The following is a 26,903-nucleotide window of genomic DNA, read 5'->3' as shown; positions in this document are numbered from 1 at the left end:
ATGTGAGCTATTTGCACAAGTCACTTTCATTCCAATGAACAGACATTCGACTATTGAGCTTCCATTTGAGGTTGTTAATAGTAAATAGATATTTTCAACTACTGTTTTGGCCATAAATTTATGTGTACACAAATGACGAGACATCCTCATCTTTAAGTTGGACGCTACAAGTGGGAAGCTAACACACATTTAAAGTAATCTACTTCACTTACAAACCAATAAACTCATGTGGTACTTTCAGTTACGAGATATGCAGGCCCTCATTTCTTCTCCTTGCACTGAAGTGTGTGATGTGTCACTGTTTTCTACTCAATTTGCAAGTCAAAATGCGTTACCAAATTTAAATATTTTGCATATCTTGAAAATATCAAGGCTTTATTATCACTAATTATGGTAGCAGACTCCGCTTTTGCAAACACACCACATGCACACACACACACACACACACACACACACACACACACACACACACACCTTTCGAGTTTACATGGCTTAGTTTGGAACTATGGGATTACATTCTGGTGTTAATCAGAAGTTGATTATGAAAATATGGAGTCTTGGCATAACAGTTTCTAATGGTAAGTGTCGCCTTTTTTCAGCAAAAATTTCTTTTTCACTTAACATCCAGTATGCCTTGATCTAATGTAATAAAAAGCGACAGTAGCCTTTCTGATGAAAAATTAAAACTTGAAAATAACATTGTTACACTTGACAAATACATTGTGTGTGTGTGTGTGTGTGTGTGTGTGTGTGTGCGCGCGTGCGCGTGTGCGCGTGTGTGTGTGTGTGTGTGTGTGTGTGTGTGTGTGTGTGTGTGTGTGTGTGTGTGTGTGTGTGCATGTATGTAAACAGCATTGTGACACTTCACATAAACATTGCATTTTCTTGTGATGCTGACATACACTTCCTGTTGTTTTAGACGAAGGAATAACATTGTGACACTTGATCAGCACCTTAGGACAAAATAAATATGGAAATATTTAATCTGAGGGTACTTTGTGCCTTACAATGACTACCAAGTTTGGTACAGATATCGACTGTGGATTTTGACAAGTGACGCTTAGCATGTAAATTCGTCACATAAACAGTGTGTGTGTGTGTGTGTGTGCGTGTGTGTGTGTATGTGTGGGTGGGAAGCGGTGTGTTGTTGTTTGCATATTTTAGATATGGAAACACTGTGTGTTACTGCCTCTATGTAATTTTTTGACAGATAATTCACATCATTCACATACTTTTGAACATGGCGCAGAATATTCTGATTGGTTGGATCCTTTGAACAGGGCCAAGATTGGCTACATTGAGACTGCTTCATATTAATGGCTGCCAATGTTCCAAGGAATGAGGTGTGACTCATTGGATTGTGAAATTCATCAGGGATGTCTTATGATGTTGATGATGTCAGTGATAAGGGGCTGTGGCTTGTGATGTTATGGCTAGAGTACTGACATTTTCATGTGATGTCACAAATGTAAATAAAGTTCACTAATGTAGGCATATCCCTTCCACTTAGCTGTGTATGGTTTCTATTTTTACCACTAAGAAAATTGCATTATACCTTCCAGGGTTTTTAGAGGGTGTTGAAGTTAATTGTCAAATGAACTAATGCATTTGAACTTGATAACTGCAATGGCCAAATGGAGCTCAAGTATTTTTTCAAAAACTTCACCACATTTGTGAGCCATTTGTTCTCTCTTTACCTTCCTCTCTCTCTCTCTCTCTCTCTCTAAACTGTCTATACCTCATACAATCATGTAAGCCACAAACAAAGCCAAAGTTGCACACATTTGTCGCACCATACGAGAACACCAGACAGACCCTCGCCTACTACTGAGCTGTTATCAACTGAGCCCTTGTGACCTGGCAGTCATGGCTTTGGTGGTTCCTTAGTGAGGCTAACTGCAGTGCCAGCAACCCACTATCGATAGCTTCCACTGGTGGGGAAATTAAATCTCTATCTCCTGCAATCAGCATATAAGTCCAAAAATGTCCTGGCCAATGCCAGTGACTCTGGGGGTAGGACTGTAGAGAAACGGCACTCTCTGCTGGCAGATGTGGGACTACTGGCTCAACCCATATCGTAGCAGGTCGTCCAGTCATGGAGGCAGCAGCATGCCCACGCCATAAAACTACTATGATGACACTGGGTTCAAAGAAGGTTGGAGCAGAAGGAGCAATTCTATCAACATAGATTCCCAAACTGCAGTCCCTTTATCCATCTGCAGGTAAGTGGGGTCATTTGGTCTAGTGATATGGGAACATATGAGCAGAGTACATACCGTGGTGCAGAAGATGTGGGGAAGGGGCAAGAGACACAGAAGTTGGTGTCCTTGGTGTCTTGTACAGGGATTAGAAACAGAAGCAAAGGCAGTGAACAGCTAGAGTTGCTTGCAATGACGGGTCATGAAAATGTGCCCAGCTGTGACATCAAACAGTTGATGCGCCATGTAGCCAACTTTCACCCCTTTGGTTCACTATGTATCCTGGCTGAACCTGCATGTTCACATGCAGATGGCGCATGCATAGGTGGGCCTGTACACATGATGGGCATACTGCATGGTATGAAGTAGCTCTAACAGTGTGCAATGCTTGCGCCAATCCAGGGTTCCGTCCAGGCTGACTCTATTACCAGCGGAATGGGTGACCTATACATCATAAGGAAATTGAAAAGGGCAGCCTAGGTCGATTATGACAGAAAGGCTTCACCTGGGTTCCCAAAGTGTGGGCCATCCATTCAGCCTTTATGTTGTATGTGGGTTGAAAAGGAGTAGTGGTCATATGGTGGATGCTATTTTGGTGGCAGAAGAACTGGAACTGAGTAAACATAAACTAGGCTCTTTGTCTGATATCAAGGTGCATGGTGCCTCCCAATGTCAAATATCCTCGAAGGTCACAGAAGCCTGGGGAGATAGTTGACAGAAGACGTGCCACATATGGGATTCGTGCATTCACACAGCGCCCAGAGATGGCCCAGAAAAATAAATATGAACCCTCTTCAGTGGGAGGCCAAGGTGGGGTCATGGAGAGAAACATTGTGCTGGTGATGTGCGGCTGAGGAGCAGGCACAGCATGTGCGGCAAGTGCATTTTTTGCTGGGCCAGCAGATGTGCCACCAGGCCAACCCCTTCCTGTGTCGCATCCCCCAATATCATGTCTAAAGGAGCTGGAGGAAGTGGGACCAGAATGACGACTCAGAGGTCTGAGACCTCTATGATCAACATTGACACCTGTTGTGACGTTGTGCCGGTAGCACAGCACGAAATGATTTCAAGAAGCTGGGTCATCATAGCAGAGATATATGGCCTAGTACTCTTTCAGGCCCACTGAAAAAACTTTCCTCAGCAAATGTCGTGGGACGACTCCAAGGTTACGTGCCCCCAGCGAGAATTTGCTCAGAGTTCTTAGAGGTACTGATCCAAGGGAAGTGATCGAGCTCCGCTTCAAGGCCAAGACAGGCGGGTACAGTGTGTCTACATTAGCGTATTTGGCGGTGGATCGAAAAAGAATTTTAGTACCACTTACTCAAGAACAACGCCCAGCACTATAAATGCTATCTTGTCTTGTCCGGAAGATTAGAATGATGCCCGAACAAGAAAATCAAGGGTTTGTGGTCAGTCAACAAGTAGAATTTCCTGCCATAAAAACAAACAAGTCATTTTTAACGCCATAAACGGTCGTTAAAGCCTCCTTCTCTATTTGGGAGTAGTTCACCTGCACAGCATTTAACGTTTTGTAGGTGGAGGCAATTGGGCGCTAAGAAGAATCCGACAATTTGTGGGACTAAACCGCCACAATGCTGTAAGGGACGCTTCTGTGGCTAATTTCAATGGCAGGCCCATTGTCCATGGCATCAGACATGACGCTGCTTTGACATCGTCCTCTATGGCACTGAAAAGCCTTTTGAGCAGCGGGTGACAACAGAAATTTCGACAACATAAATTTCACGTCCTCCTTGCATAGCTGATTCAGAGGGTGAGCGATCTGCTGACGTGGGGAATAAACTTGGCATAAAAAAAGCACTCCGTCTTCAGGCCACGAGAGGCCTACCGGGACCATCCGACCGCCGTGTCATCCTCAGTGGAGTATGCGGATAGGAGGGGCGTGGAGTCAGCATACCGCTCTCCCGGTCGTTATGATGGTATTCTTGACCGAAGCCGCTCCTCAATTAGCATCACGAGGCTGAGTGCACCCCGAAAAACGGCAACAGCGCATGGCGGCCTGGATGGTCACCCATCCAAGAGCCGACCACGCCCGACAGCGCATAACTTTGGTGATCTCACGGGAACCGGTGTATCCACTGCGGCAAGGCCGTTGCCTAATATACTTGGCATACTATGCGATTTCTTTCAGAAACAACTGCACTTTTCCAGCCGACAGCGTAAACTGTTTTTCCCCATCTGTTCCAAATGGGATTCAAGATTGGCACTGTGAAAGGCCTCAGAGAAATATAAGCATTAAAGTTACATGCACATACAAGTGTTGGTTCAAAAATCGCCTTATGTGCAGAACGCAATTAGGTCATAAAAGGTACTTTGTCTGACACTGAATTAACTTGGTCCTCTACATTGAATCCAAAACTGGTAAAGGTATCTAAGCCGAAAATGTTAGTGGCCGTATGAGAGTGCTTAGCAAAGAATATCATTATGTATTCAATATTTTTGTACTTAGCTGCCAGCGACAGTTCTCCAGGGAAAGGAATGGCCCTCGCGGCAGTAAAACAAGACCTGGCGCTGGGCCCATCGCATCGAAGGTGAACCAAGACAGCGCTATGTGCGCTTGTTGATCAAAGACACGGCAGCGCCGGTGACCAGCTGGAAATCCACGGACTGATGGAATGGAGTCAAGTGCAAAGTGAGCTGATGCGGTGGCGCTGTAACTGCCGGTTTTGCAGCCAGACGGTGTGGACCACATTGTTTCCCTCATGCCGCAGGTGAGCATGCAGCAGGTGGACCACTTGTTGACCCACAGCGACCAGGTGATGGCCTCTGCCACAGGCGCAGCAGCCCACTGCGTGATGCGGGCATCGTCTTTTGTTATGGCCGCTACCACAGTGAGGACAGAACTGGTGTTTCTTCGGAATGTGCGATTTACGCCTGAATGCCAAGGAGGGAAGGCGTTTCTGAACTGCCCGGTTAATATTATATAAAAGTTCATCTGATACTGAGGAGGGAGTAGAATACACTACTGGCCATTAAAATTGCTACACCAAGAACAAATGCAGATGATAAACGGGTACTCATTGGACAAATATATTATACTAGAACTGACATGTGATTACATTTTCACGCAATTTGGGTGCATAGGTCTTGAGAAATCAGTACACAGAACAACCACCTCTGGCCGTAATAACGGCCTTGATACGCCTAGGCATTGAGTCGAACAGAGCTTGGATGGCGTGTACAGCTACAGCTGCCCATTCAGCTTCAAAACGATGCTACAGTCCATCAAGAATAGTGACTGGCGTGTTGTGACGAGCCAGTTGCTCGCCCACCATTGACCAGATGTTTTCAGTTCGTGAGAGTTATGGAGAATATACTGGCCAGGGCAGCAGTCGAACATTTTCTGTATCCAGAAAGGACAGTACAGGACCTGCAACATGCGGTCGTGCATTATCCTGCTGAAATGTAGGGTTTCGCAGGGATCGAATGAAGGGTAGAGCCACGGGTCGTAACACATCTGAAATGTAACGTCCACTGTTCAAAGTGCCGTCAATGCGAACAAGAGGAGACCGAGGCGTGTAACCAATGGCACCCCATACCATCACGCCGGGTCATACGCCAGTATGGCGATCACGAATACACGCTTCCAATGTGCGTTCACCGCGATGTAGCCAAACGCGAATTCGACCATCATGATGCTGTAAACAGAACCTGGATACATCCGAAAAAATGACGTTTTGCCATTCGTGCACCCACGTTCGTCGTTGAGTACACCATCGCAGGCGCTCCTGTCTGTGATGCAGAGTCAAGGGTAACCGCAGCCATGGTCTCCGAGCTAATAGTCCATGCTGTTGCAAACGTCGTCGAACTGTTCGTGCAGATGGTTGTTGTCTTGCGAACGTCCCCTTCTGTTGCCTCAGGGATCGAGACGTGGCTGCACGACCCGTTACAGCCATTCGGATAAGATGCCTGTCATCTCGACTGCTAGTGATACGAGGCCGTTGGGATCCAGCACGGATTTCCGTATTACCCTCCTGAACCCACCGATTCCATATTCTGCTAACAGTCATTGGATCTCGAACAACGCGAGCAGCACTGTCACGATACCATAAACCGCAATCGCGAGAGGCTACAATCCGACCGTCATGAAAGTCGGAAACGTGATGGTACGCATTTCTCCTCCTTACACGAGGCATCACAACAACGTTTCACCAGGCAACGCCGGTAATATGCTGTTTGGGTATGAGAAATCGGTTGGAAACTTTCCTCATGTCAGCACGTGGTAAGTGTCGCTAACGGCGCCAACCTTGTGTGAATGCTCTGAAAAGCTAATCATTTGCATATCATAGGATTTTCTTCGTGTCTGTTAAATTTCTCGTCTGTAGCACGTCATCTTCGCGGTATAGCAATTTTAATGTCCAGTAGTGTAATAGACGTGCTTAAGTCTCGCACTAACCGCTGGTGGTCTGGCAGCCTGTGAACTTGGGTGCGACTTCAGAGCACAATGAACGATCAGTCGCTCAATTTTAATGTCCAGTAGTGTAATAGACGTGCTTAAGTGTCGCACTAACCGCTGGTGGTCTGGCAGCCTGTGAACTTGGGTGCGACTTCAGAGCACAATGAACGATCAGTCGCTATCATCAGGTGGCCACTGCTTGTGACACAGAGTAACAACTTTGGAAACTTGAATATCATTTGTAAAAGCATGCTGAGCTGCCAAATCAACCTCGCAAGATTTAGAAGATTTAAGCAGGGTTCGAAACCCGCCACCGCTTGAATTTTGAATAAGAAATCATCAGCAATGACGACCGAAGAATTCCGGTATAAGAAGTCATCCTCATTCTGCCAACGGCCTTGTCAAAGGGAGCCGAGGGGCAGACAGAGGTTTAGGGCACTCTCTTGCCCTTGGGGTGCAAAACTGCCTCCAAGACGGGAGAATCTACAGTGAACAACAGCACGAGAATGCACACGGCAAAGGAAACCATTGCATTAAACAAAGGACACGTAGCCTGTAATTGAAAAATCGTCATGATGATCTCACCATTGGCAAAAGATTCCGTATTAAGCCTATATTCGGACCAGAGCAATGTGACGATGAGGAAAAGATGGAATAACCAACGAAAGGATAGTATTCTACGATTAGGAGTGTGAAATGTCAGAAGTTTTAACATGTTAGGGACAATAAATCATCTGGTAAGAGAAATGCAAAGGCTCAGTCTAGATGTAGTTGGGGTCACTGAAGTGAAATCTAAAGAAGATAATGTTGTGGTTGGAAAGAGAGCCAACACCGTTTTACTGAAGGAGGCCGAAATGCACGCGTTTTAGCTCACGCAGGCTGGCGTGAGGTCTGGAACATGACAAGAAAATTACAATTTAGAAAAACGGACGTAGCTGGTGGAATACTTAACTTTAATCCATTAATGATGAACGTCGGTTTTGACGGTACATGATTCACAATATCAATAGTAACTAATAATGGCGTCTTGCTAGGTCGTAGCAAATGACGTAGCTGAAGGCTATGCTAAACTATCGTCTCGGCAAATGAGAGCGTATGTAGACAGTGAACCATCGCTAGCAAAGTCGGCTGTACAACTGGGGCGAGTGCTAGGAAGTCTCTCTAGACCTACCGTGTGGCGGCGCTCGGTCTGCAATCACTGATAGTGGCGACACGCGGGTCCGACGTATACTAACGGACCGCGGCCGATTTAAAGGCTACCACCTAGCAAGTGTGGTGTCTGGCGGTGACACCACAGATAAGGCTTTTTGGTCTCATGAGTATAGGGTGATATCAACAGCAGCAGAAGATAGTGTAACAGGAATAGGATTCGTTATGACTGGGAAGCTATGACAGAGAGTGAGCTACAGCAAACAATTCCGCGTTAGGGTTGTTCTCATCAGAATCGACAGCAAACCAATACCAACGACGATACTTCGGGTATATGTGCCGATGTCTCAAGCTGAAGATAATGAAATAGAGAAAGTATATAGGAATATTGAATGGGTAATTCAGTACGTAAAGGGAGATGAAAATCTAATAGTCTTTGGAATGCGATTGTAGGGGAAGGAGGACAAGGTAGAGTTCCAGGAGAATATGGGTTTGGTACTAGGAACGAGACCCCCCATGAACAAGAGACCTTGCCGCTGGTGGGGAGGCTTACGTGCCTCAGCGATACAGATAGCCGTACCGTAGGGGCAACCACAACGTGGGGGGGGGGGGGGGGGATATCTGTTGAGACGCCAGACAAACGGGTGGTTCCTGAAGAGGGGCAGCAGCCTTTTCAGTAGTTGCAGGGGCAACAGTCTAGATGATTGACTGATCTGGCCCTGTAACACTAACCAAAACAGCCTTGCTGTGCTGGTACTGCGAACGACTAAAAGCAAGGGGAAACTACAGCCGTAATTTTTGACGTGGGCATGCAGCTTTACTGTATGGTTAAATGATGATGGCGTCCTCTTGGGTAAAATATTCCGGAGGTAAAATAGTCCCCCATTCGGATCTCCGGGCGGGGACTACTCAGGAGGACGTTGTTATCAGGAGAAAGAAAACTGGCGTTCTACGGATCGGAGCGTGGAATGTCAGGACCCTTAATCGGGCAGGTAGGTTAGAAAATTTAAAAAGGGAAATGGATAGGTTAAAGTTAGATATAGTGGGAGTTAGTGAAGTTCGGTGGAAGGAGAAAAAAGACATTTGGTCAGGTGAATACAGGGTTATAAATACAAATTCAAATAGGGGTAATGCGAGAATAGGTTTAATAATGAATAGGAAAATAGGAATGAGGGTAAGCTACTACAAACAGCAGAGTGAACGCATTATTGTGGCCAAGATAGATACGAAGCCCATGCCTACTACAGCAGTACAAGTTTATATGCCAACTAGATCTGCAGATGATGAAGAAATTGATAAAATGTATGATGAGATAAAAGAAATTATTCAAATAGTGAAGGGAGACGAAAATTTAATAGTCATGGATGACTAGAATCCGATAGTAGAAAAAGGGAGAGAAGGAAACGTAGTACGGGAATATTGGATTGGGGGTAAGAAATGAAAGAGGAAGCCACCTGGTAGAATTTTGCACAGAGCATAACTTATTCATAGCTAACATTTGGTTCAAGAATCATGAAAGAAGGTTGTAGCCCTATACATGAGAGAACCCTGGAGATACTAGAAGGTATCAGATAGATTATACAATGGCAAGACAGAGATTTACGAACCAGGTTTTAAATTGTAACACATTTCCAGGGTCAAATGTGGACTCTGACCACAATCTATTGGTTATGAACTGTAGATTAAAACTGAAGAAACTGCAAAAAGATGGGAATTTGAGGAGATCGGACCTGGATAAACTGAAAGAGCCAGAGGTTGTAGAGAGCTTCAGGGGGAGCATTAAGGAACGATTGACAGGAATGGGGGAAAGAAATACATTAGAAGAAGAATGGGTAGCTTTGAGAGACGAAATAGCGAAGGTAGCACAGGATCAAGTAGGTAAAATGACGAGGGCTAATAGAAATTCTTGGGTAACAGAGGAGATACTGATTTAATTTATGAAAGGAGAAAATATAAAAATGCAGTAAATGAAGCAGGCAAAATGGAATACAAGCGTCTCAAAAATGAGATCGACAGGAAGTGCAAAATGGCTAAGCAGGGATGGCTGGAGGACAAATGTAAGGATTTAGAGGCACATATCACTAGGGGTAAGATAGATCCTGCCTACAGGGAAATTAAGGAGAGTCGGCCGCGGTGGTCTCGCGGTTCTAGCCGCGCAGTCCGGAACCGCGCGACTGCTACGGTCGCAGGTTCGAATCCTGCCTCGGGCTTGGATGTGTGTGATGTCCTTAGGTTAGTTAGGTTTAAGTAGTTCTAAGTTCTAGGGGACTGATGACCACAGCTGTTAAGTCCCATAGTGCTCAGAGCCGTTTAAATTAAAGGGACCTTTGGAGAAAAGAGATCCACTTGTATGAATACCAAGAGCTCAGATGGAAACCCTGTTCTAAGCAAAGAAGAGAAAGCAGAAAGGTGGATGGAGTATATAGAGGGTCTAAACAAGGGCGATGTTCCTGACAATATTACAGAAATGGAAGAGAACGTAGATGAAGAGGAATTAGAAGATATGATACTGCGTGAAGAATTTGACAGAGCACTGATAGACCTAAGTCGAAACAAGGCCCCGGGAGTAGACAACATTCCATTACAACTACTGACAGCCTTGGGAGAGCCAGGCCTAACAAAACTCTACCATCTAGTGAGCAAGATGTATGAGACAGGTGAAATACCCTCAGACTTCAAGAAGAATATAATAATTCCAATCCCAAAGAAAGCAGGTGTTGACAGATGTGAAAATTACCGAACAATCAGTTTAATAAGCCACGGCTGAAAAATACTAACACGAATTATTTACAGAGGAGTGGAAAAACTGGTAGAAGCCGACCTCGGGGAAGATCAGTTTGGATTCCGTAGGAATGTTGGAACACGTGGGGCAATACTGACCCTACGACTTATCTTAGAAAATAGATTAAGGAAAGGCAAACCTACGTTTCTAGCATTTGTAGACTTAGAGAAAGCTTTTGACAATGTTGACTGGAATACACTATTTCAAATTCTGAACATGGCAATGGTAAAACACAGGGAGCGAAAGGCTGTTTACAATTTGTACAGAAACCAGGTGGCAGTTATAAGAGTCGAGGGACATGAAAGGGAAGCAGTGGATGGAAAGGGGGGACAGAATTGTAGCCTCTCCCCGATGTTATTCAATCTGTATATTGAGCAATCAGTAAAGGAAACAAAAGAAAAATTCGGAGTTGGAACTAAAATCCATGGAGAAAAAATAAAAACTTTGAGGTTCGCCGATGACATTATAATTCTGTCAGAGACAGCAAAGGACCTGGAAGAGTTGCTGAACGGAATGGACAGTGTCTTGAAAGGAGGATATAAGATGAACATCAACAAAAGCAAAACGCGAATAATGGAATGTAGTTGAATTAAATCGGGTGATTAGGAAATGAGATGCTTAAAGTAGTAAATGAGGTTTGCTATTTGAGGAGCAAAATAACTGATGATGGTCGAAGTAGGGAGGATATAAACTGTAAACTGGCAATGGCAAGGAAAGCGTGTCTGAAGAAGAGAAATTTGTTAACATCGAGTATAGATTTAAGGGTCAGCAAGTCTTTTCGTAAAGTATTTGTATGGAGTGTAGCCATGTATGGAAGTAAAACGTGGACGATAAATAGTTTAGACAAGAAGAGAATAGAAGCTTTTGAAATGTGGTGCTACAGAAGAATGCTGAAGGTTAGATGGGTAGATCACATAACTAATGAGGAGTTATTTAATAGAATTAGGGAGAAGAGGAGTTTGTGGCACAACTTGACTAGAAGAAGGGATCGGCTGGTAGGGCACGTTCTGAGGCATCGAGTGATCACCAATTTAGTATTCAAGGGCAGCGTGGAGGGTAAAAATCGTAGAGGGTGACCAAGAGAGGAATACACTAAACAGATTCAGAAGGATGTAAGTTGCAGTAGGTACTGGGAGATGAAGAAGCTTGCACAGGATAGAGTAGCATGGAGAGCTGCATCAAACCAGTCTCTGGACTGAAGACCACAACAACACCAACTAGGAATGAGAGAGGAGAAAGACTAATTGCGTTACGCAATAAATTTCAGCTAGTAATAAGGAATGCTCTGTGCAAGAATTACAAGAGGAGAAACTATACTTGGACAAAGGGAAATATGGGAATATTTCACTTAGTTTACTTCATGGTCAGGCACAATTCCAAATTCATATACTGTATTGTAAGGCTTACCCAGGAGCAAATATGGACTCAGATCGCAAATTAGTAGCGATGAAGAGTAGCACGAAATTTAAGAGACTAGTCAGAAAGCGTATCTCTTCATTCTTCGGGCCTTCTGTATCCCACTTCTTTGTGCACTGAATCGCTTGAAGTTCTCTAAGGCTGTAGATACTGCTATATCGAATAGCTCAGTAAGTAGCTGAGGTGAAGAGGAATGGACATATCTCGAAAAACGGCAATCTCAGAAGTTGGGAAAAAAATGTATTTACAAAGAAGGTAAATACCAAGAAACCACTGGTAACAGTAGAAATACTTCAGTTGTTCTATGAAAGAAGGAAGTAAAAAAATGTTAAGGAAAATTCGGGAATACAGAAATACGAGTCGCATAATAATATAGTAAATAGGAAGTGCAGGGATGATAAGGCAAAACGCCTGCATGAAAAACGTGAAGAAATCGAAATCGAATGGTTTTGGGAAGGACTCAGTCAACGTATAGAAAAGATAAAACAACCTTAGGCGAAATTAAAAGCAATGGTGATAACATTACAATGGGAATTCCAGTGTTAAATGCAGAGGAGAGAGAGAGCGGATAGGTGGAAAGAGTGCATTGAAGGCCTCTTTGAGGGGAAGGCCTGTATGAAGTTATAGAAGAGACAGGAATCGATATACAGGGTGTTACAAAAAGATACGGCCAAACTTTCAGGAAGCATTCCTCACACACAAAGAAAGAAAATATGTTATGTGGACATGTGCCCGGAAACGCTTACTTTCCATGTTAGAGCTCATTTTATTACTTTTCTTCAAGACATTTTAATCATGGAATGGAAACACACAGCAACAGAACGTACGAGCATGACTTCAAACACTTTGTTATGTTCAAAATGTCCTCCGTTAGCGAGGATACATGCATCCACCCTCCGTCGCATGGAATCCCTGATGCGTTGATGCAGCCCTGGAGAATGGCGTATTGTATCACAGCCGTCCACAATACGAGCACGAAGAGTCTCTACATTTGGTACCGGGGTTGTTAGACAAGAGCTTTCAAATGCCCCATAAATGAAAGTCAAGAGGGTTGAAGTCAGGAGAACGTAGAGGCCATGGAATTGGTCTGCCTCTACCAATCCATCGGTCACCGAATCTGTTGTTGAGAAGCGTACGACTTCGACTGAAATGTGCAGGAGCTCCATCGTGCATGAACCACATGTTGTGTCGTACTTGTAAAGGTACATGTTCTAGCAGCACAAGTAGAGTATCCCGCTCCATTGAGCGTAGGTGGAAGAACATGGGGCCCAATCAAGACATCACCAACAATGCCTGCCCAAACGTTCACAGAAAATCTGTGTTGACGACGTGATTCCACAATTGCGTGCGGATTGTGAAAATTTACAATTTGATCACGTTGGAATGAAGCCTCATCCGTAAAGAGAGCATTTGCACTGAAATGAGGATTGACACATTGTTGGATGAACCATTCGCAGAAGTGCACCCGTGGAGGCCAATCAGCTGCTGATAGTGCCTTCACACGTTGTACATGGTACGGAACACAACTGGTTCTCCCGTAGCACTCTCCATACAGTGACGTGGTCAACGTTACCTTTTACAGCAGCAACTTCTCTGACGCTGACATTAGGGTTATCGTCAACTGCACGAAGAATTGCCTCGTCCATTGCAGGTGTCCTCGTCGTTCTAGGTCTTCCCCAGTCGCAAGTCATAGGCTGGAATGTTCCGTGCTCCCTAAGACGCCGATCAATTGCTTCGAACGTCTTCCTATCGGGAAACCTCCGTTCTGGAAATCTGTCTCGATACAAACGTACCGCGCCACGGCTATTGCCCCGTGCTGATCCATATGTCAAATGGGCATCTGCCAACTCCGCATTTGTAAACATTCCACTGACTGCAAAAGCACGTTCGTGATGAACACTAACCTGTTGATGCTACGTACTGATGTGCTTGATGCTAGTACTGTAGAGCAATGAGTCGCATGTCAACACAAGCACCGAAGTCAACATTACCTTCCTTCAATTGGGCCAGCTGGTAGTGAATCGAGGAAGTACAGTACATACTGACAAAACTAAAATGAGCTCTAACATGGAAATTAAGCGTTTCCGGACACATGTCCACATAACATCTTTCATTTAGTTGTGTGTGAGGAATGTTTCCTGAAAGTTTGGCAGTACCTTTTTGTAACACTCTGTAGCACACAGACAGAGGATCCAGTACTAGAATCGGAATTTAAAAGAGCTTCGGAAGACGTAGGATCAAATAAGGCAGAAGTGATAGATAAAATGCCATCAGGATTTCTAAAATCATTAGGGGAAGTGGCAACAAAACGACTATTCACGTTGGTGTGTAGAATACATGGAACTGGCGATACACCATCAGACTGACGGAAAGGCTTCATCCACAAACTGCCGAACTGCAAGAGCCGAAAAGTGTGAGAATTATCGCACAGTGAACTTAGCTGCTCACGCATTCAAGTTGCTGACAAGAATGATACACACAAGAATAGAAAAGAAAGTTGAGGATTGCCAGATAACGATCAATTTGGCTTTAGAAAAGGTAAAAGCGGCAGAGCAGCAGTTCTGACATTGAGGTTGATATTGGCAGCAAGACTAAAGAAAAATCAAAACACGTTCATAGGATTTACTGGCCAGTGTCAAATAGTGTAAGGTGTTCGAAATTCTGAGGAAAATAGGGGTAAGCTACAGGGAGAGACGGGTAATATTCAAGTATGAGAGCCAAAAGGGAATAATAAAGGTGGAAGGCCAAGAGCGAAGTGATCGGATTGAAGAGGGTGTAAGACAGGGACGTAGTCTCACACCCCAACTGCCCACTCTATACATAGAAGAAGTAATGGTGGAAATAAAGGATGGGTTCAGACTGGAATTGAAATTCAAGGTGAAAGGATATCTATGAAAAGATTCGCTGATGACATTGCTATCCTCGTTGTTGGCCAATAAGAATTGCAGGATCTGCTGATTGGAATGAACAGTGTAATGAGTACAGAATATAAATTGAGAGTAAATCGAAGAAAGATAAAAGTAATGAGAAGTAGCATCAACGAGAAAAGCGAGATACTTGATATCAAGATTGACGGTCACGAAGTAGATGAAGTTAAGGAATTCTGCTACCTAGGCAGCAAAATAACCTATGACACACAGAGCGAGAAGGACATCAAAAATAATCGCTGTCAAAAGGGCATTCCAGGCCATGAGAAGTCTACTATTATCAAACATAAGCCTTAATTTGAGGAATAAATTTCTGAGAATGTACGTAACAAGTGTTGCGACGTGAGAAGTACATGTACGATTCACTAGAAGGAAAATGAATGTGCCAGAAAAAAATTCCAGGAAGTCCATCAGCCTTATTTTGAGGAAGAAATTTCTGAGAATATAAGTTTGAAGCTCAACATTGTATGGTAGTGAAACACGGACAGTGCGAGAACGGGAAACGAAGAGAATCGAAGAAGCATTTGAGTTATGGTGCTACAGACGAATGTTAGGTGGACTGATATGGGGAGGAATGAGGAGATTCTCCGCAGAATCGGAGAGGAAAGCACTCCGTCTTCAAGCCACAAGTGGCCCATCGGGACCATCCGACCGCCGTGTCATCCTCAGCTGAGAATGCGGATAGGAGGGGCGTGTGCTCAGCTCACCGCTCTCCCGGTCGTTACGATGGTTTTCTTTGACCGGAGCCGCTACTATTCGGTCGAGTAGCTCCTCATTTGTCACCACGAGGCTGAGTGCACCCCGAAAAATGGCAACAGCACATGGCGGCCTGGATGATCACCCATCCAAGTGCCGGCCACGCCCGACAGCGCTTAACTGGGAAAGTAGGTTGCAAGTGCTACTCTGAGATGAAGAGGATGGCACAGGAGAGGGAAACGCGGCGGGCCACATCAAACCAGTCAGAAGACTGACGACTAAAAAAGAAAAAAGAGCTCTCCACAAACATTACCATCGTTTTCAAAGCCATAGGTGGGGCCTCCCTGTCAACGGAGCGCCATATCTCGAATCAATGGTTGCACATACTAAACTTTATAGTTCTGGTTCGTGAAATTCCACACACGGGGAAGGCTAGAGTAGACCCTTGTCGTGACAAGTGTATCTGGTGACGGTGGTATTGGGTTAACAGACCCAAATACTAATCAATAGCGTCCGAGAGCGTCTGCTATTTCTGAACCACTTTGTACAAACGACGACTAGAAAATAAAAGCAAAGCAGAAACGCTATAAGCAAAACAGTGCAGTTAGAAACGGCGGAGATATGCTTCCCAGCTCTATGACTACTCGTTGAAGGCAGGTAACCGCAATGGAAACGTAGCTGTGGCCACCAATTGACGAGATTGTAGCTGCTGAGAAAGGAGCTGGAGGAGAATGGTCTGCCGTTCATTGTGCTGCTGCTCTTGGGCCGCAAACTGTTGTTACTGGAGTGAACAGCTGTTGGTGCAGATCTATAAACTTGGGATCCATAATTGGTTGTTATAATCTGGACTGAAAAGACGATTGAGTAATCTCTCGTGGCGACTAAAGGGTCCGCTCTTGATACGAACACATAAGCTGTAAATAAATCCAAGTTCGTCGGGAGCAGAGCGACTGCCAGCAATTCAAGTTCGCGGACAGGGTCGGTGTACGTATGGAAGCTAGACATGGTTTGTAACTACGAATTTTCTGTACTACACAAGGCAGTCCTGCAGCCACTCGCCTAGCGCCAAGCGGGCGGGTGTCGGCCGAGACGACGAGGCCCAGCGGTCGTGCTCCTGGCGGCGCTTGACTAAAGCCATTTGCAATGCCCAAAATCCGCTGTCGATAACATCTGTTGATGGTGAGGATAAAAACTTTCTCTCTTTCTTCTCCTTTCCCTCACTATTCTCTTTCTTTTCCTGTTAACCTCTCTTTTCCTCTCCGTCTCGCTTTCATTTCCCCTCTGACGTAGCGCTTTACGAGAAAACTTAGTTGGACTTACTGGAATTTTTTTTCTAGCACATTGAATTTTCTTCTAGTAAATCATACACGTACTTCTCACGTCCCAGCTCTTGTTACGTCTTTCAGTTTCCAAGCATCAACCACTGATCCTCAAACTTAGGTAATATGTTAACAGCTATAATGATATCTACAGGTACTGCACGGCTTGAGTGCATATGTGGTGGCGGCGTCTGCACCTGTTTTTTCCCACCGTTTTTCTCCAGGAGCCGAATAATAAAAGCCTGTTGGGTCAACGGTGAACTCATGTCATGTTTGCCAGTCAAGGAAGGGGACGAGTCAGTCCTTCACCGTCAACCAGGTAAGTAATGCTTCATGTCATCGGAATTTTTACTACACAGCTCATTTGCCTACTTATTAATTTTGTTTCTTTAATTTTAATTGTACGTAATTTTAACTGTTCAATCACTTTTTTATAAAAGTACTCCACATAGAGATAAATTACATAAGAGTATTCAAAATACTTTCCCTGACAGATCGTTGCTAACGATATGTCAACAGTTGCATTAAAAGACGATTGCATTTAATGAACCATTCGACCTCAACACAGCACAAATGTCACTCAGAGTCAACTTGGGTAAAATAGTCATTGCTTCTATGTCGCCTATGTATACACGTGCCTGTGTTATGTGCAATATCTTCATTGACCAAACCCCATTGTTTGTTTTGTTGTTGTTTTGGACCTCAGTCTTAAGTCTGGTTTGATGTAGCTCTCATCACTAGACGATCCTATGCAAGCCCCTTCATCTCTGCATAACTACTGCAGTCTGTATCCATCGGATCTGCTTACTGAATTCATGTTTTGGTCACCCTCTACAGATCTTACCCTCCACACTTCCCTCCATTATCCGATTTGACAACTTCCTGATGCCTCAGGGTGTGTTTTTTTGTCGATCCTTTATTTCAGTTTGTTTTTGTGATCTTTTTTCCCAGTTCGATTCTTTATCTCCGCCTTAGTTACTATATCTACTAATCCTATCCGTGGCATTCTTCTGTAGCACAACATTTCATAAGCTACAATCTTCTCCTTGTCTGAAGTGCTCATTGTCCACTTTTCACTTCCACAAAAGGCTGCATTCCAGACAAACACTGAGAGGGAACAGTTTGTTCCATCTCATTACAATTAGTTTTTTGTTGCATTATATTGAATATACGTTCAACATTTTTTTAGTTTAAATAGTGTGATATCTCGAGTGAAGAAGTGGACTACCTGTTTATTTAATTCAGTTCATAATTACATAAAAGCACTTCCTTTCCCTAATCCCACTACGTTGCCTTGGGTTGATTAAGTTTGGGGTTTGTATTAAGAGTTCGTCTGCTGGTAGTGCCAAGGCAGAGATGTGGTCACACTGTAGATCAGTTAGTGGCAACCTAAGCGTGGAGTAAAGACAGAGATGATGCACCTGTTTGCCAGGGGGTAGTCTGGGGTTGGTAACACGTACCCCTCCCCTCCTTGTAAGGGAACGGCCGTTGAGGGCCGCCATGATGGTCACTCTTGGGGTAGCAGCTGAACTGAGCGGACGGAATCGAGGGCAATCTCCGTCTTTGCCGCCAATTTCATCGTGGGATGAGGTATTATGTTTTACACTGTTACTAATCGGCTCTTTTTCAGGATTGAAATGGTTAGCGTGTCGTAACGACTATTCATTCATTTTTTTAGAAATTTTGCCTTTACAGTTAAAGTTTTCAGTTAGGGTTTCTTTTTCAGAGGCGAGCATGGGGCTCGCGTTATCCCTTTATAGTGCTGAAATCACTTGGTGCTTTCAGCACACGAGAGCAGCAATAGCTCTAAAAAAAGTCGTATAGTTTCACTTTCAGAAGCAGCATTTTTTTGCAATGTTAAAGTAACATGGGGCCTCACCCCACCTAGTTAACACATGGTCGTAATGGCTGATGAGTAATTTGGATGACGATTCCGTGTGAAACCTGGTGGGAGATGCGTGTGTGACATACTTAAGGTTCTAAGCGCGTGACGTAAAATTTTTCTAGGCTATCTTATAAATTTTGTTCACGGTTCCTCCTTAACCCCCATTTGCAAGCAGCACGTCCTAATTACTTTGATAAAGAATAGGTTGAGAGTGTCAGTGATTGTAAAGTATGGAAAGCAAGAACGAACAGAAGAGTGAGTACAAAGAAATTAACTGTTGGTATCGGTAACCCACATGGTGCTGAATTGCACTACCAGCGAGCTACCAGTTCGTTCTTGGAAATTAATTAAGGTGAAGATGTTTATGTGTGCTGTTAATTGATTATTTGCGTGTGCGATATTTCACAGGATGTTTTATTTTTAAGAATTTGCTTTCTTTTGTGAATATGGGAGATGTTTGTGTCTGCCATGTTCCCCGTTTTTCCGCCAAAGAGAATTTTTGTTATTCGGTCCTAGTAGTAATCTTGGGTGCGAATTTCGATCGCTGTCTCAGTAGATGGACCACAAGGGCAGCAACGTAGTCCCATCCTCTTTCCCAGAGCTTAAGCAGAAACTAGATGCCTGTTAGTTTAAGCACTTTCAGTGTGAGACAAAACTAGAAGATATTTGACTTGACCTTGTTTGCTGCAATTATTAAATTTGTAAAGTTTTGAGGAATATAGATAATAAATGTCCTATTAAGTTTGTAAAATTTCTGGGATCTAGACAATAAATGATCTATAAACTGGATGTCATGGATTTAATGGTCATTACAAACCCCAGTCCTGTATCGAGAGCAATGTCATGAGTTTAATGATCATTAAAAACCCCAGTCCTGTGAGAGAGCAATGTTGCCAACAAATTGGTGTCCTTACAGATCATGATAGAGCGTGGCCTTTACTGACTTGCCCACTCGGTTATTTGAGCCCTCGCCCACGTTATCCGTTGCACAATATTAACATAATAATCATTAGATCATTTAACTAAACGTTGGGCCGGCCGCTTAAATTCAATCCTTCTGAGCAATGTATCAAGCAAACAAGCACGTGTCAATGAGGCGACTTGGCCACACACACAAGTCCGGCACGCTCTAGCATAGATAGAAGGAAACAGAGGAAGAGAGATACAAAAAGGTAACGATGCATAACTAAACAGAGGGAACATTTCAACACCTTGAAAAATATTTAGTAACAATTAAATTTATATTTGCTATTCTGCTCCCTTACCATCATCTAATAAAGTCTGACTACATTCCATTAACTTTGTTTGAATTTTTTTAATGTTCATGTTACACTTTCTTTTCAAGACACTATCCATTACGGTCAACTACATTTCCAAGTCGTTTGCTGTCTCTGACGGAATAACAATGTCTTCGGCAAAACTTAAAGTTTTTATTTCTTCTCGCTGAGCTTTAATTTCCAGATATATCCTCATTTCTCTCTATTACTTGCTCAACGTACAGATTGAATAACATTGGGGTAAGGCTGCAACCCTATCTCACTCCCTTCTCAACAACTGTTTAACTTTCATATCCTTCGATTCTTACAACTGCACTTGTAGATAAGTTTTTGCTCTCTTTATTTTATCCCTAATGTAGTAGTTGAAAAACTGTAGTCCAGTCAATACTCATAAAAGCATTCGCAAAATCTACAAAAGATATTAAAAAGCAAGCTTGTCTTTGTTTAATCAGACTTCTAAAATATTTCATAGGGTCAGTACTAATTTGCGTGTTCCTACATTTCTCTGGAGCGGAAGCTGATCTTCCCTGATATCGGCTAAAACTAGTTTTTCCGTTCTTGTGTAAATTATTCTTGTTAATATTTTACAACCGTAGCTTACTAAACTGATCGTCTGATAGTTTTACTGTTGGTATCACCTCCCATATTTTTCTTCTTGAAGTCTGAGGGTATTTTGCCTGTGACACAAACAAGGCGGAAGAATTTTGTCATGGCTGTCTTTCCCAAGGAACTCATTAAATCTATGTGAATTTTATCTATTCCAGCAGCCTGGTTTCTAGTTAAGGCTTTCAGTGTTCTGTCTAATTCCTCTCGCTGTATCATATCTCCTAACTCATCTTCATTTATTTCCTCCTGCCTTTGTTTAATATTGCCTTCATTTTCCTTGTATAGACCTTCTGCGCATTCCATCCACCTGTCAGCTTTCCCTTCTTTGTTTAATCCTGGGTTGTCATCCTAACTTTTGATATTCATAGGGCGCTTCTCTTTTCCCCAAGGTGTTTTTAATCTATCTTCAGCCTAATAACGCATGCTTCAACAGTCTCTAGCTATTCCTGTTTCGCCCTTTTGCACTTTTTGTCAGTCTCATTTTTGGACGTCTGTTTCTTTCGCCTGGTTCATTTCCTTCATTTTTATATTTTCCCCTTTAGTCAGTTAAATTCAGTATCTCCTATGGGGCCCAATGCGATCTACCAGGGCCGGCTGGTGGTCAGAGTCCACATTTGCCCCTGGAAATGCCTTACAGTTTAAAATATCTTTTCGAAATCCATTTCTTACCATTATAGAACCATTCTGAAGCCCTTCAGTGTCTACAATCTATTTGTACAGCTTAATCGTCTGCTGTTCTTCCTACCAAAGCAATTTGTTAATCCCACTGTACCTAACTTCAGCTTACCCATTCCTTTCTTATATTCTCTAACCTACCTACTCAATAAAAGGGTGCCTATTCCACACTCTGAAGTGTAGAATACCAGTTTTGTTATTCCAGGTGGCGAAATCATCCTGAGTAGTCCTCAACAAAAGATCCGAATGGGGGACTATTTTACTTGGACAATATTTTACCCGAAAGGACTCCATCACCATTAAGCCATACAGGATAGCTGCATGCCTTCAGAAAATGTAATGGCTGCAATTCCATCTTGTTTTCAGCCGTGCACACTACCAGCAGAGTTAGACCACGTTGGCTAATTTACAAACCAGATCAGTCAATCATCCGTGCTGTTACTCATGCAACTACTGAAAAGGATGCTGCCCCACTTTGGAAAGCGTAGGATAGTGTGTCCTCTCCAAAGCTACCTATCCATTGTGTTTGTACCTACAGCATGGCTATCTGCCTCACTGATACATGTAGTCCTCGCCACCTTGGCAGGATCCATGGCTCATGGAGGGCAAAAGGCCATTATCATAAAAAGAGCAAAGTTCCAGCAATAATCCTTGTTACCAAAATAAGAATAAAACTCATTGGCCGGTTCTTCGGACCCCTGTTCGATTGCTGCATGTGCCATATGTTTTAAATACAATTTTTGCTCAGGTGCAAGCAAGCTCCGCAAACATTTCGCCTGTGTAAATGTATTCTTCAAGCTCCTGTGTAATTGAGACTCTCTAACTTCACAGAGCATGTCTGGTAACTTTATACCTGTTGAGTTACTTCCTAGAGTGGCACAGTGCTATCATGCTAAATTGATTGTTATTTTCATGTCATTAAATTTTCTGAATGATTCTCACCTAAGATGCGATATCAAGGTAGCATATATGAATTGGAATCTGCCGTAGCTGTTTTCTCGAATATCACCAGTGACGCAGATACTTTACCAGCAGCTTTTTACTCCATCTCTGATCATGCTTCCAGGCTGACAGTCAATAAAGAAATCTACTGCATCATCAGGCTTCTAGCAACACTGATTCATTATCCGATGGAACTAATTGTGAAAGTTCTTGTTTTGTTTCTTTTTTTAATACAGACTTGGTTCTTTGTGAAGTGGGTTTCTTATGTGTGTACACTCACAGGCAGGTTCTCGCACTTATATGGTAGTTCTGACATGTTCCTTGAATATGACTCATTCTTTATATAGACACAGGCCATGTGGAGGGGGGGGGGGTTTCGCATTATAAATAGTATTTGTGTTTTTAAGACAGACTTCCATCGCAGTGTTATAAGTTATATTCAATTTGCAATAGAATATTTCCCATTTATAATGGTCTGATTTAGTTTATTGAACGAAACTCATAAACTTAAGAGGGAAAATAGTCACTAACAAAACTTTATCTCATAACAGTGTGAGAATACTTGGGCTGTTTTTCGGTTTCACATCTACACAGAAGAAATTTTCGTGTTTGCGGTTAAATATGTTGGAACCAAATTTTGGAAAGGAATGTTCTTGATGGTTGTTCGAGAAGGAACGATCGTGGGTAAGCAACTGAGAATGGTTTATAGCTCTACAGCTATATGATCTACAACTAAAAGCTAAGACTGGGGACTGGCCGCAAGAGCAGTTACTGTAAATAGCAAAGTTACTGTTCTTAGTAGACGCAAAAATATACGTCAGGTATTCCGGGGGTTGGGATTTAATAAACACACAGACGTTTAACCTTTAAGGGGTTGGAGCAAGGCCTCCTGATGCAGTGAATATAGTCATGCTCCAGGATGCCAAACATACGGAACTGGATGCCGTTTGAAGGGACATGCAACTGCATATGTCCAGAATGGTTATGACACCTGTACCAAAGAATTTAGACTGGCTACAGAATTTGAGGAAATTAATGTACCACAGGAATACGTGATAGGCGAGTTTCTTTTCTGCTAGCGTAGAGTGCTATAGTTGTTGACAAACAGGGCATGTCCAGAGACAATGTCAGCAGCTTCAATGTAATAGGTGGTATGATGTGACGGATGCCAGCAACGCGATTTTAGGGGACATAAGAGCAAGCAAGCGGGAAGTAGACAAGTGATAAACATGAGAGGCAACCACAAAGGCGGCCACACTATAGTTTGCGTGGTGTTGCTGTTGTAATGTGAAAACTTTGGGTTCGGCAATAGCAGTTTTTCATATTGGGGCAAAGCATTTTAAGAAAAATGTAGAAGTCTTGCCTTGTGTAAGAGGAAGTTACTATAAGATCCTATGTTTCTACTTTCTGATTCCATAACTGGCCTCAGGCAACATACGGTTACCCCCAGAGGGACAACATTCCAGCTAGGGGAAGCTTTCTACAAAGAAGTGCTGTCGCAATGTTTCTTTGTCTCAAGTGTGAAAATCTTGAACTACGAACATTGCTAAGGCTTAATTCCCATAATAATGTATCGCAAGGCAGAGGTAAGTTGCTCTGGCTGACTGTGGAACCAGAGTAGCTCGTGAATTTGTTATATGTGGCAGACCACGTACAGAACATGACGTATTGGACACAATGTGATTCTTTGTGAGTAGAAGCATTGTACAAGTACAAGGAAAACGTGATCAGAAAGTGGTGCCCGTAAATAAAGATAATTTTGGCACCGATAAGGTGAAGTTGACCAGTGGATTGCTAGTAGCTAATCTGGATAAACCAGAGGGGTTGACTGGTAAATGGCAATTGTGCGTACTGATCAGACGCTGGTCACGGTTGAAACTGCATTACATGCAAAGATAGAACATCTAGAAGGAACAGAAAGAGTGTAAATGAGGAAGTTGTCACTGGACTTTTGGGATTTGTTATTTTCTCGGGCTCGTTGCCAGCAACACCTGTGATACGACATCGGATTCCTACAGGAATCCCCGCAACTTGACTCTATGATAATTGTTAGCAATTGTAATTCCTGTGTATTCTGATGAGCCGGCCGTAGTGGCCGTGCGGTTCTGGGCGCTACAGTCTGGAGCCGAGCGACCGCTACGGTCGCAGGTTCGAATCCTGCATCGGGCATTGATGTGTGTGATGTCCTTAGGTTAGTTAGATTTAATTAGTTCTAAGTTCTAGGCGACTGATGACCTCAGACGTTAAGTCACATAGTGCTCAGAGCCATTTGAACCATTTTTATTCTGATGAGTTGACAGCCTGTAGATTTGTGTGGTTCGTTGTGTAACCGAAATTTAACGGATATCTTTTAGTAGTCATGTGGATGACCTCACACTAATCCTTACTTAGAGATAACTGCAATTTTCCCAACATACACATATCGTATCTCAGACTTTTTTCAGTTGAATTTGATCTTCTGATGACTTTTCTGGGTGGTAAATGACAGCATCCTCTGCAAACAGTCTAGAGGGCTCCACACGTTTTCTTCTAAATCGCTTATATAAATCAGAAACAGCAGAGAATATAACACTTGCTTGGGGAATGCCAGATATCACTTCTGTTTCACTCGATGATTTTCGGACGATTACTGCGTACTGTGATCTTTCTGACAAAGTCACGAATCCAGTTGCACAACTGAGGCAATACTCCATAGGCATGCCATTTCATTAGTTGTGTAATAGGATGACCGGAGCGGGTGACGTGGTTGGGGTTGTAGGGCATGGCTGGGCAGAAGCAGCAGGTGGCTGTTTTTAGCAATCTTCCTCGTTATAGTTGGTTCTTCCAATACATTTTCCGGTAGCTCAGCGCCACCGCTCGTGTCGTGGTGGAGACGTGCTGATGTACGCAGCCTGGCGAACGCGACGCCGTGCTCGGTCGGCGGCTGCGCAGGTGGTAGGAGGTTAGCAGCACGAGGCCCAGCCTAGCGCGCCTCCTGCAAATGCTGCGGCTCGTGACGACTCCGGGAGTCGCCGGTGCAGCAGCGGGCAACGCCCTCCACCGGCCGGTCCTCGGAGACAGCGTCACTGATGACGACGACGTGACAGCGACCGAACGCCCAATCTGTCGAACCGAATGCCGACGCCCACCTCTGATGCCCTTAAATAGTGCAGACCGCTGCTGAATCCGCCGGTTACGCGCCGCCGTGTTTATTAGAACGTTCTCGATGAGTTGGCTAACGCAACTGCGCCACACGTGGCTCGCGCCTGCGTAATTCTGCTAATGTTGCATTCTGCTTGTTGATGGCTGCCGTGCACGAACACACATACCGACGCTCGTTGCAAAACTGTGTCACCCTCATAACGCACCCGCCAGCCTTCGTCCGCCGTCTGCTGTGAGGCTGGCGCATCGCGCACTGAAACGTACTAAATCACAATTTCGCACCATATTTCCTAACAATAGCCCCTTGTCCTCTACAATTCCTCCCTCGTACAAAAAGAATTCGTCCCCGAATTCAACCAAAAGGTCAAAACTACAGTTCACTTCACAAACACCACAAAATGCGACTGATTCACTATTTACACTGTGTTCATTCACTTCTATCCTCAGTCTAATCATTGTTCATAAACATTACTCAGTGTTCTGCTGCAGTGCCTCACAACTGTTCAGTGATTTTGTCTGGGCCCTTAGGTTAAAGGTTGGAAGGAACAGAATTAGAAGTCTTCTTGATCTCTGTAATAATGAATCAATTTGAGATCTCCTGTTTATATGACTCACTATTTCGTGTTAATAAAGAGGCTTTTGGTTCGCATCTTTTATCGAGTGGGTTGTTGTATACGAGGTGAACAAAAGGTCTACATTTGAGGGCGTTGCTGTAGCGTATATGCAATGTAGAGCGACTCTGTTGAGGGCATGTAACCACCGACATGTAGGCATGGTATCAGTGTGACATTCGTGTCTTTCCAACAGGCGTGTGGTAAACGTGAACTACGGCGACGTTATTACCAAATGTGTCCAATCAGGACCAATGTGCTGTTATTATTTTCTTAGCTGCCAGAGGAAAAACACTGGTAGACATCCATCAGAGAACGAAGATTGTGTACGAGTGCAGAATGTCTGTCGTAAACCACCTTTGACTAATGGTGCGCCAACTCCGGACCGATCGCAATCCGCAAAAGACACCCCATACTTAATGCAACGCGGAAGTCAACGTCAGCTCAACTGGGACACACTTACAATTCACCCCAAAGTCTTGATCTCTTCCCATAAGATTATCACACCTTTTGTTCCTTATAACAGACCTTGAATGGTCGACGATTCCTGTCGGACAAGAATGTACGCCAGACAGTTACGGACTTCTGCACTCAGTAGGACACAGTGTTTTATCTAAGGGGTATCGTCAACTTGATTTACCGGTGGGATGAATGCCTCAATCTTCACGGTGATTCTGCCTGGTAGGTATACCGATTCTGGACTGTACACCCTTCGAACGAACACTTGTTTATCACTCCTAATACATATACGATTGCCAAGCATGGAGTTATCAACATACTCTGAAAAGAACCTAATTGGTATACTGTGTGGACCAGAACACTTACCTTTGTTAAATGATTTAAACTGCTTCGTTACATCTGGGTT

General features: G+C 43.7%; 1 protein-coding gene across 1 annotated transcript in view; it reads left to right on the top strand.

Annotated features, from left to right (window-relative positions):
* LOC124625401 (coagulation factor IX-like) overlaps positions 1–26,903 on the top strand; it is a 233,459-nt gene that overhangs the window by 58,884 nt on the left and 147,672 nt on the right. The window contains exon 3 of the mRNA XM_047149168.1: positions 17,056–17,220. Coding sequence (XP_047005124.1) covers positions 17,166–17,220 — 55 coding nt within the window. The 5' untranslated portion in view covers positions 17,056–17,165. The remainder of the gene's footprint in view (positions 1–17,055; positions 17,221–26,903) is intronic.

The sequence above is a fragment of the Schistocerca americana genome, chromosome 1, assembly GCF_021461395.2.
Source record: "Schistocerca americana isolate TAMUIC-IGC-003095 chromosome 1, iqSchAmer2.1, whole genome shotgun sequence".
Taxonomy (NCBI): Eukaryota; Metazoa; Arthropoda; class Insecta; order Orthoptera; family Acrididae; genus Schistocerca; species Schistocerca americana.
Note: the sequence above shows the minus strand (reverse complement) of the source record. Positions and strands in the feature narration are given on the sequence as shown.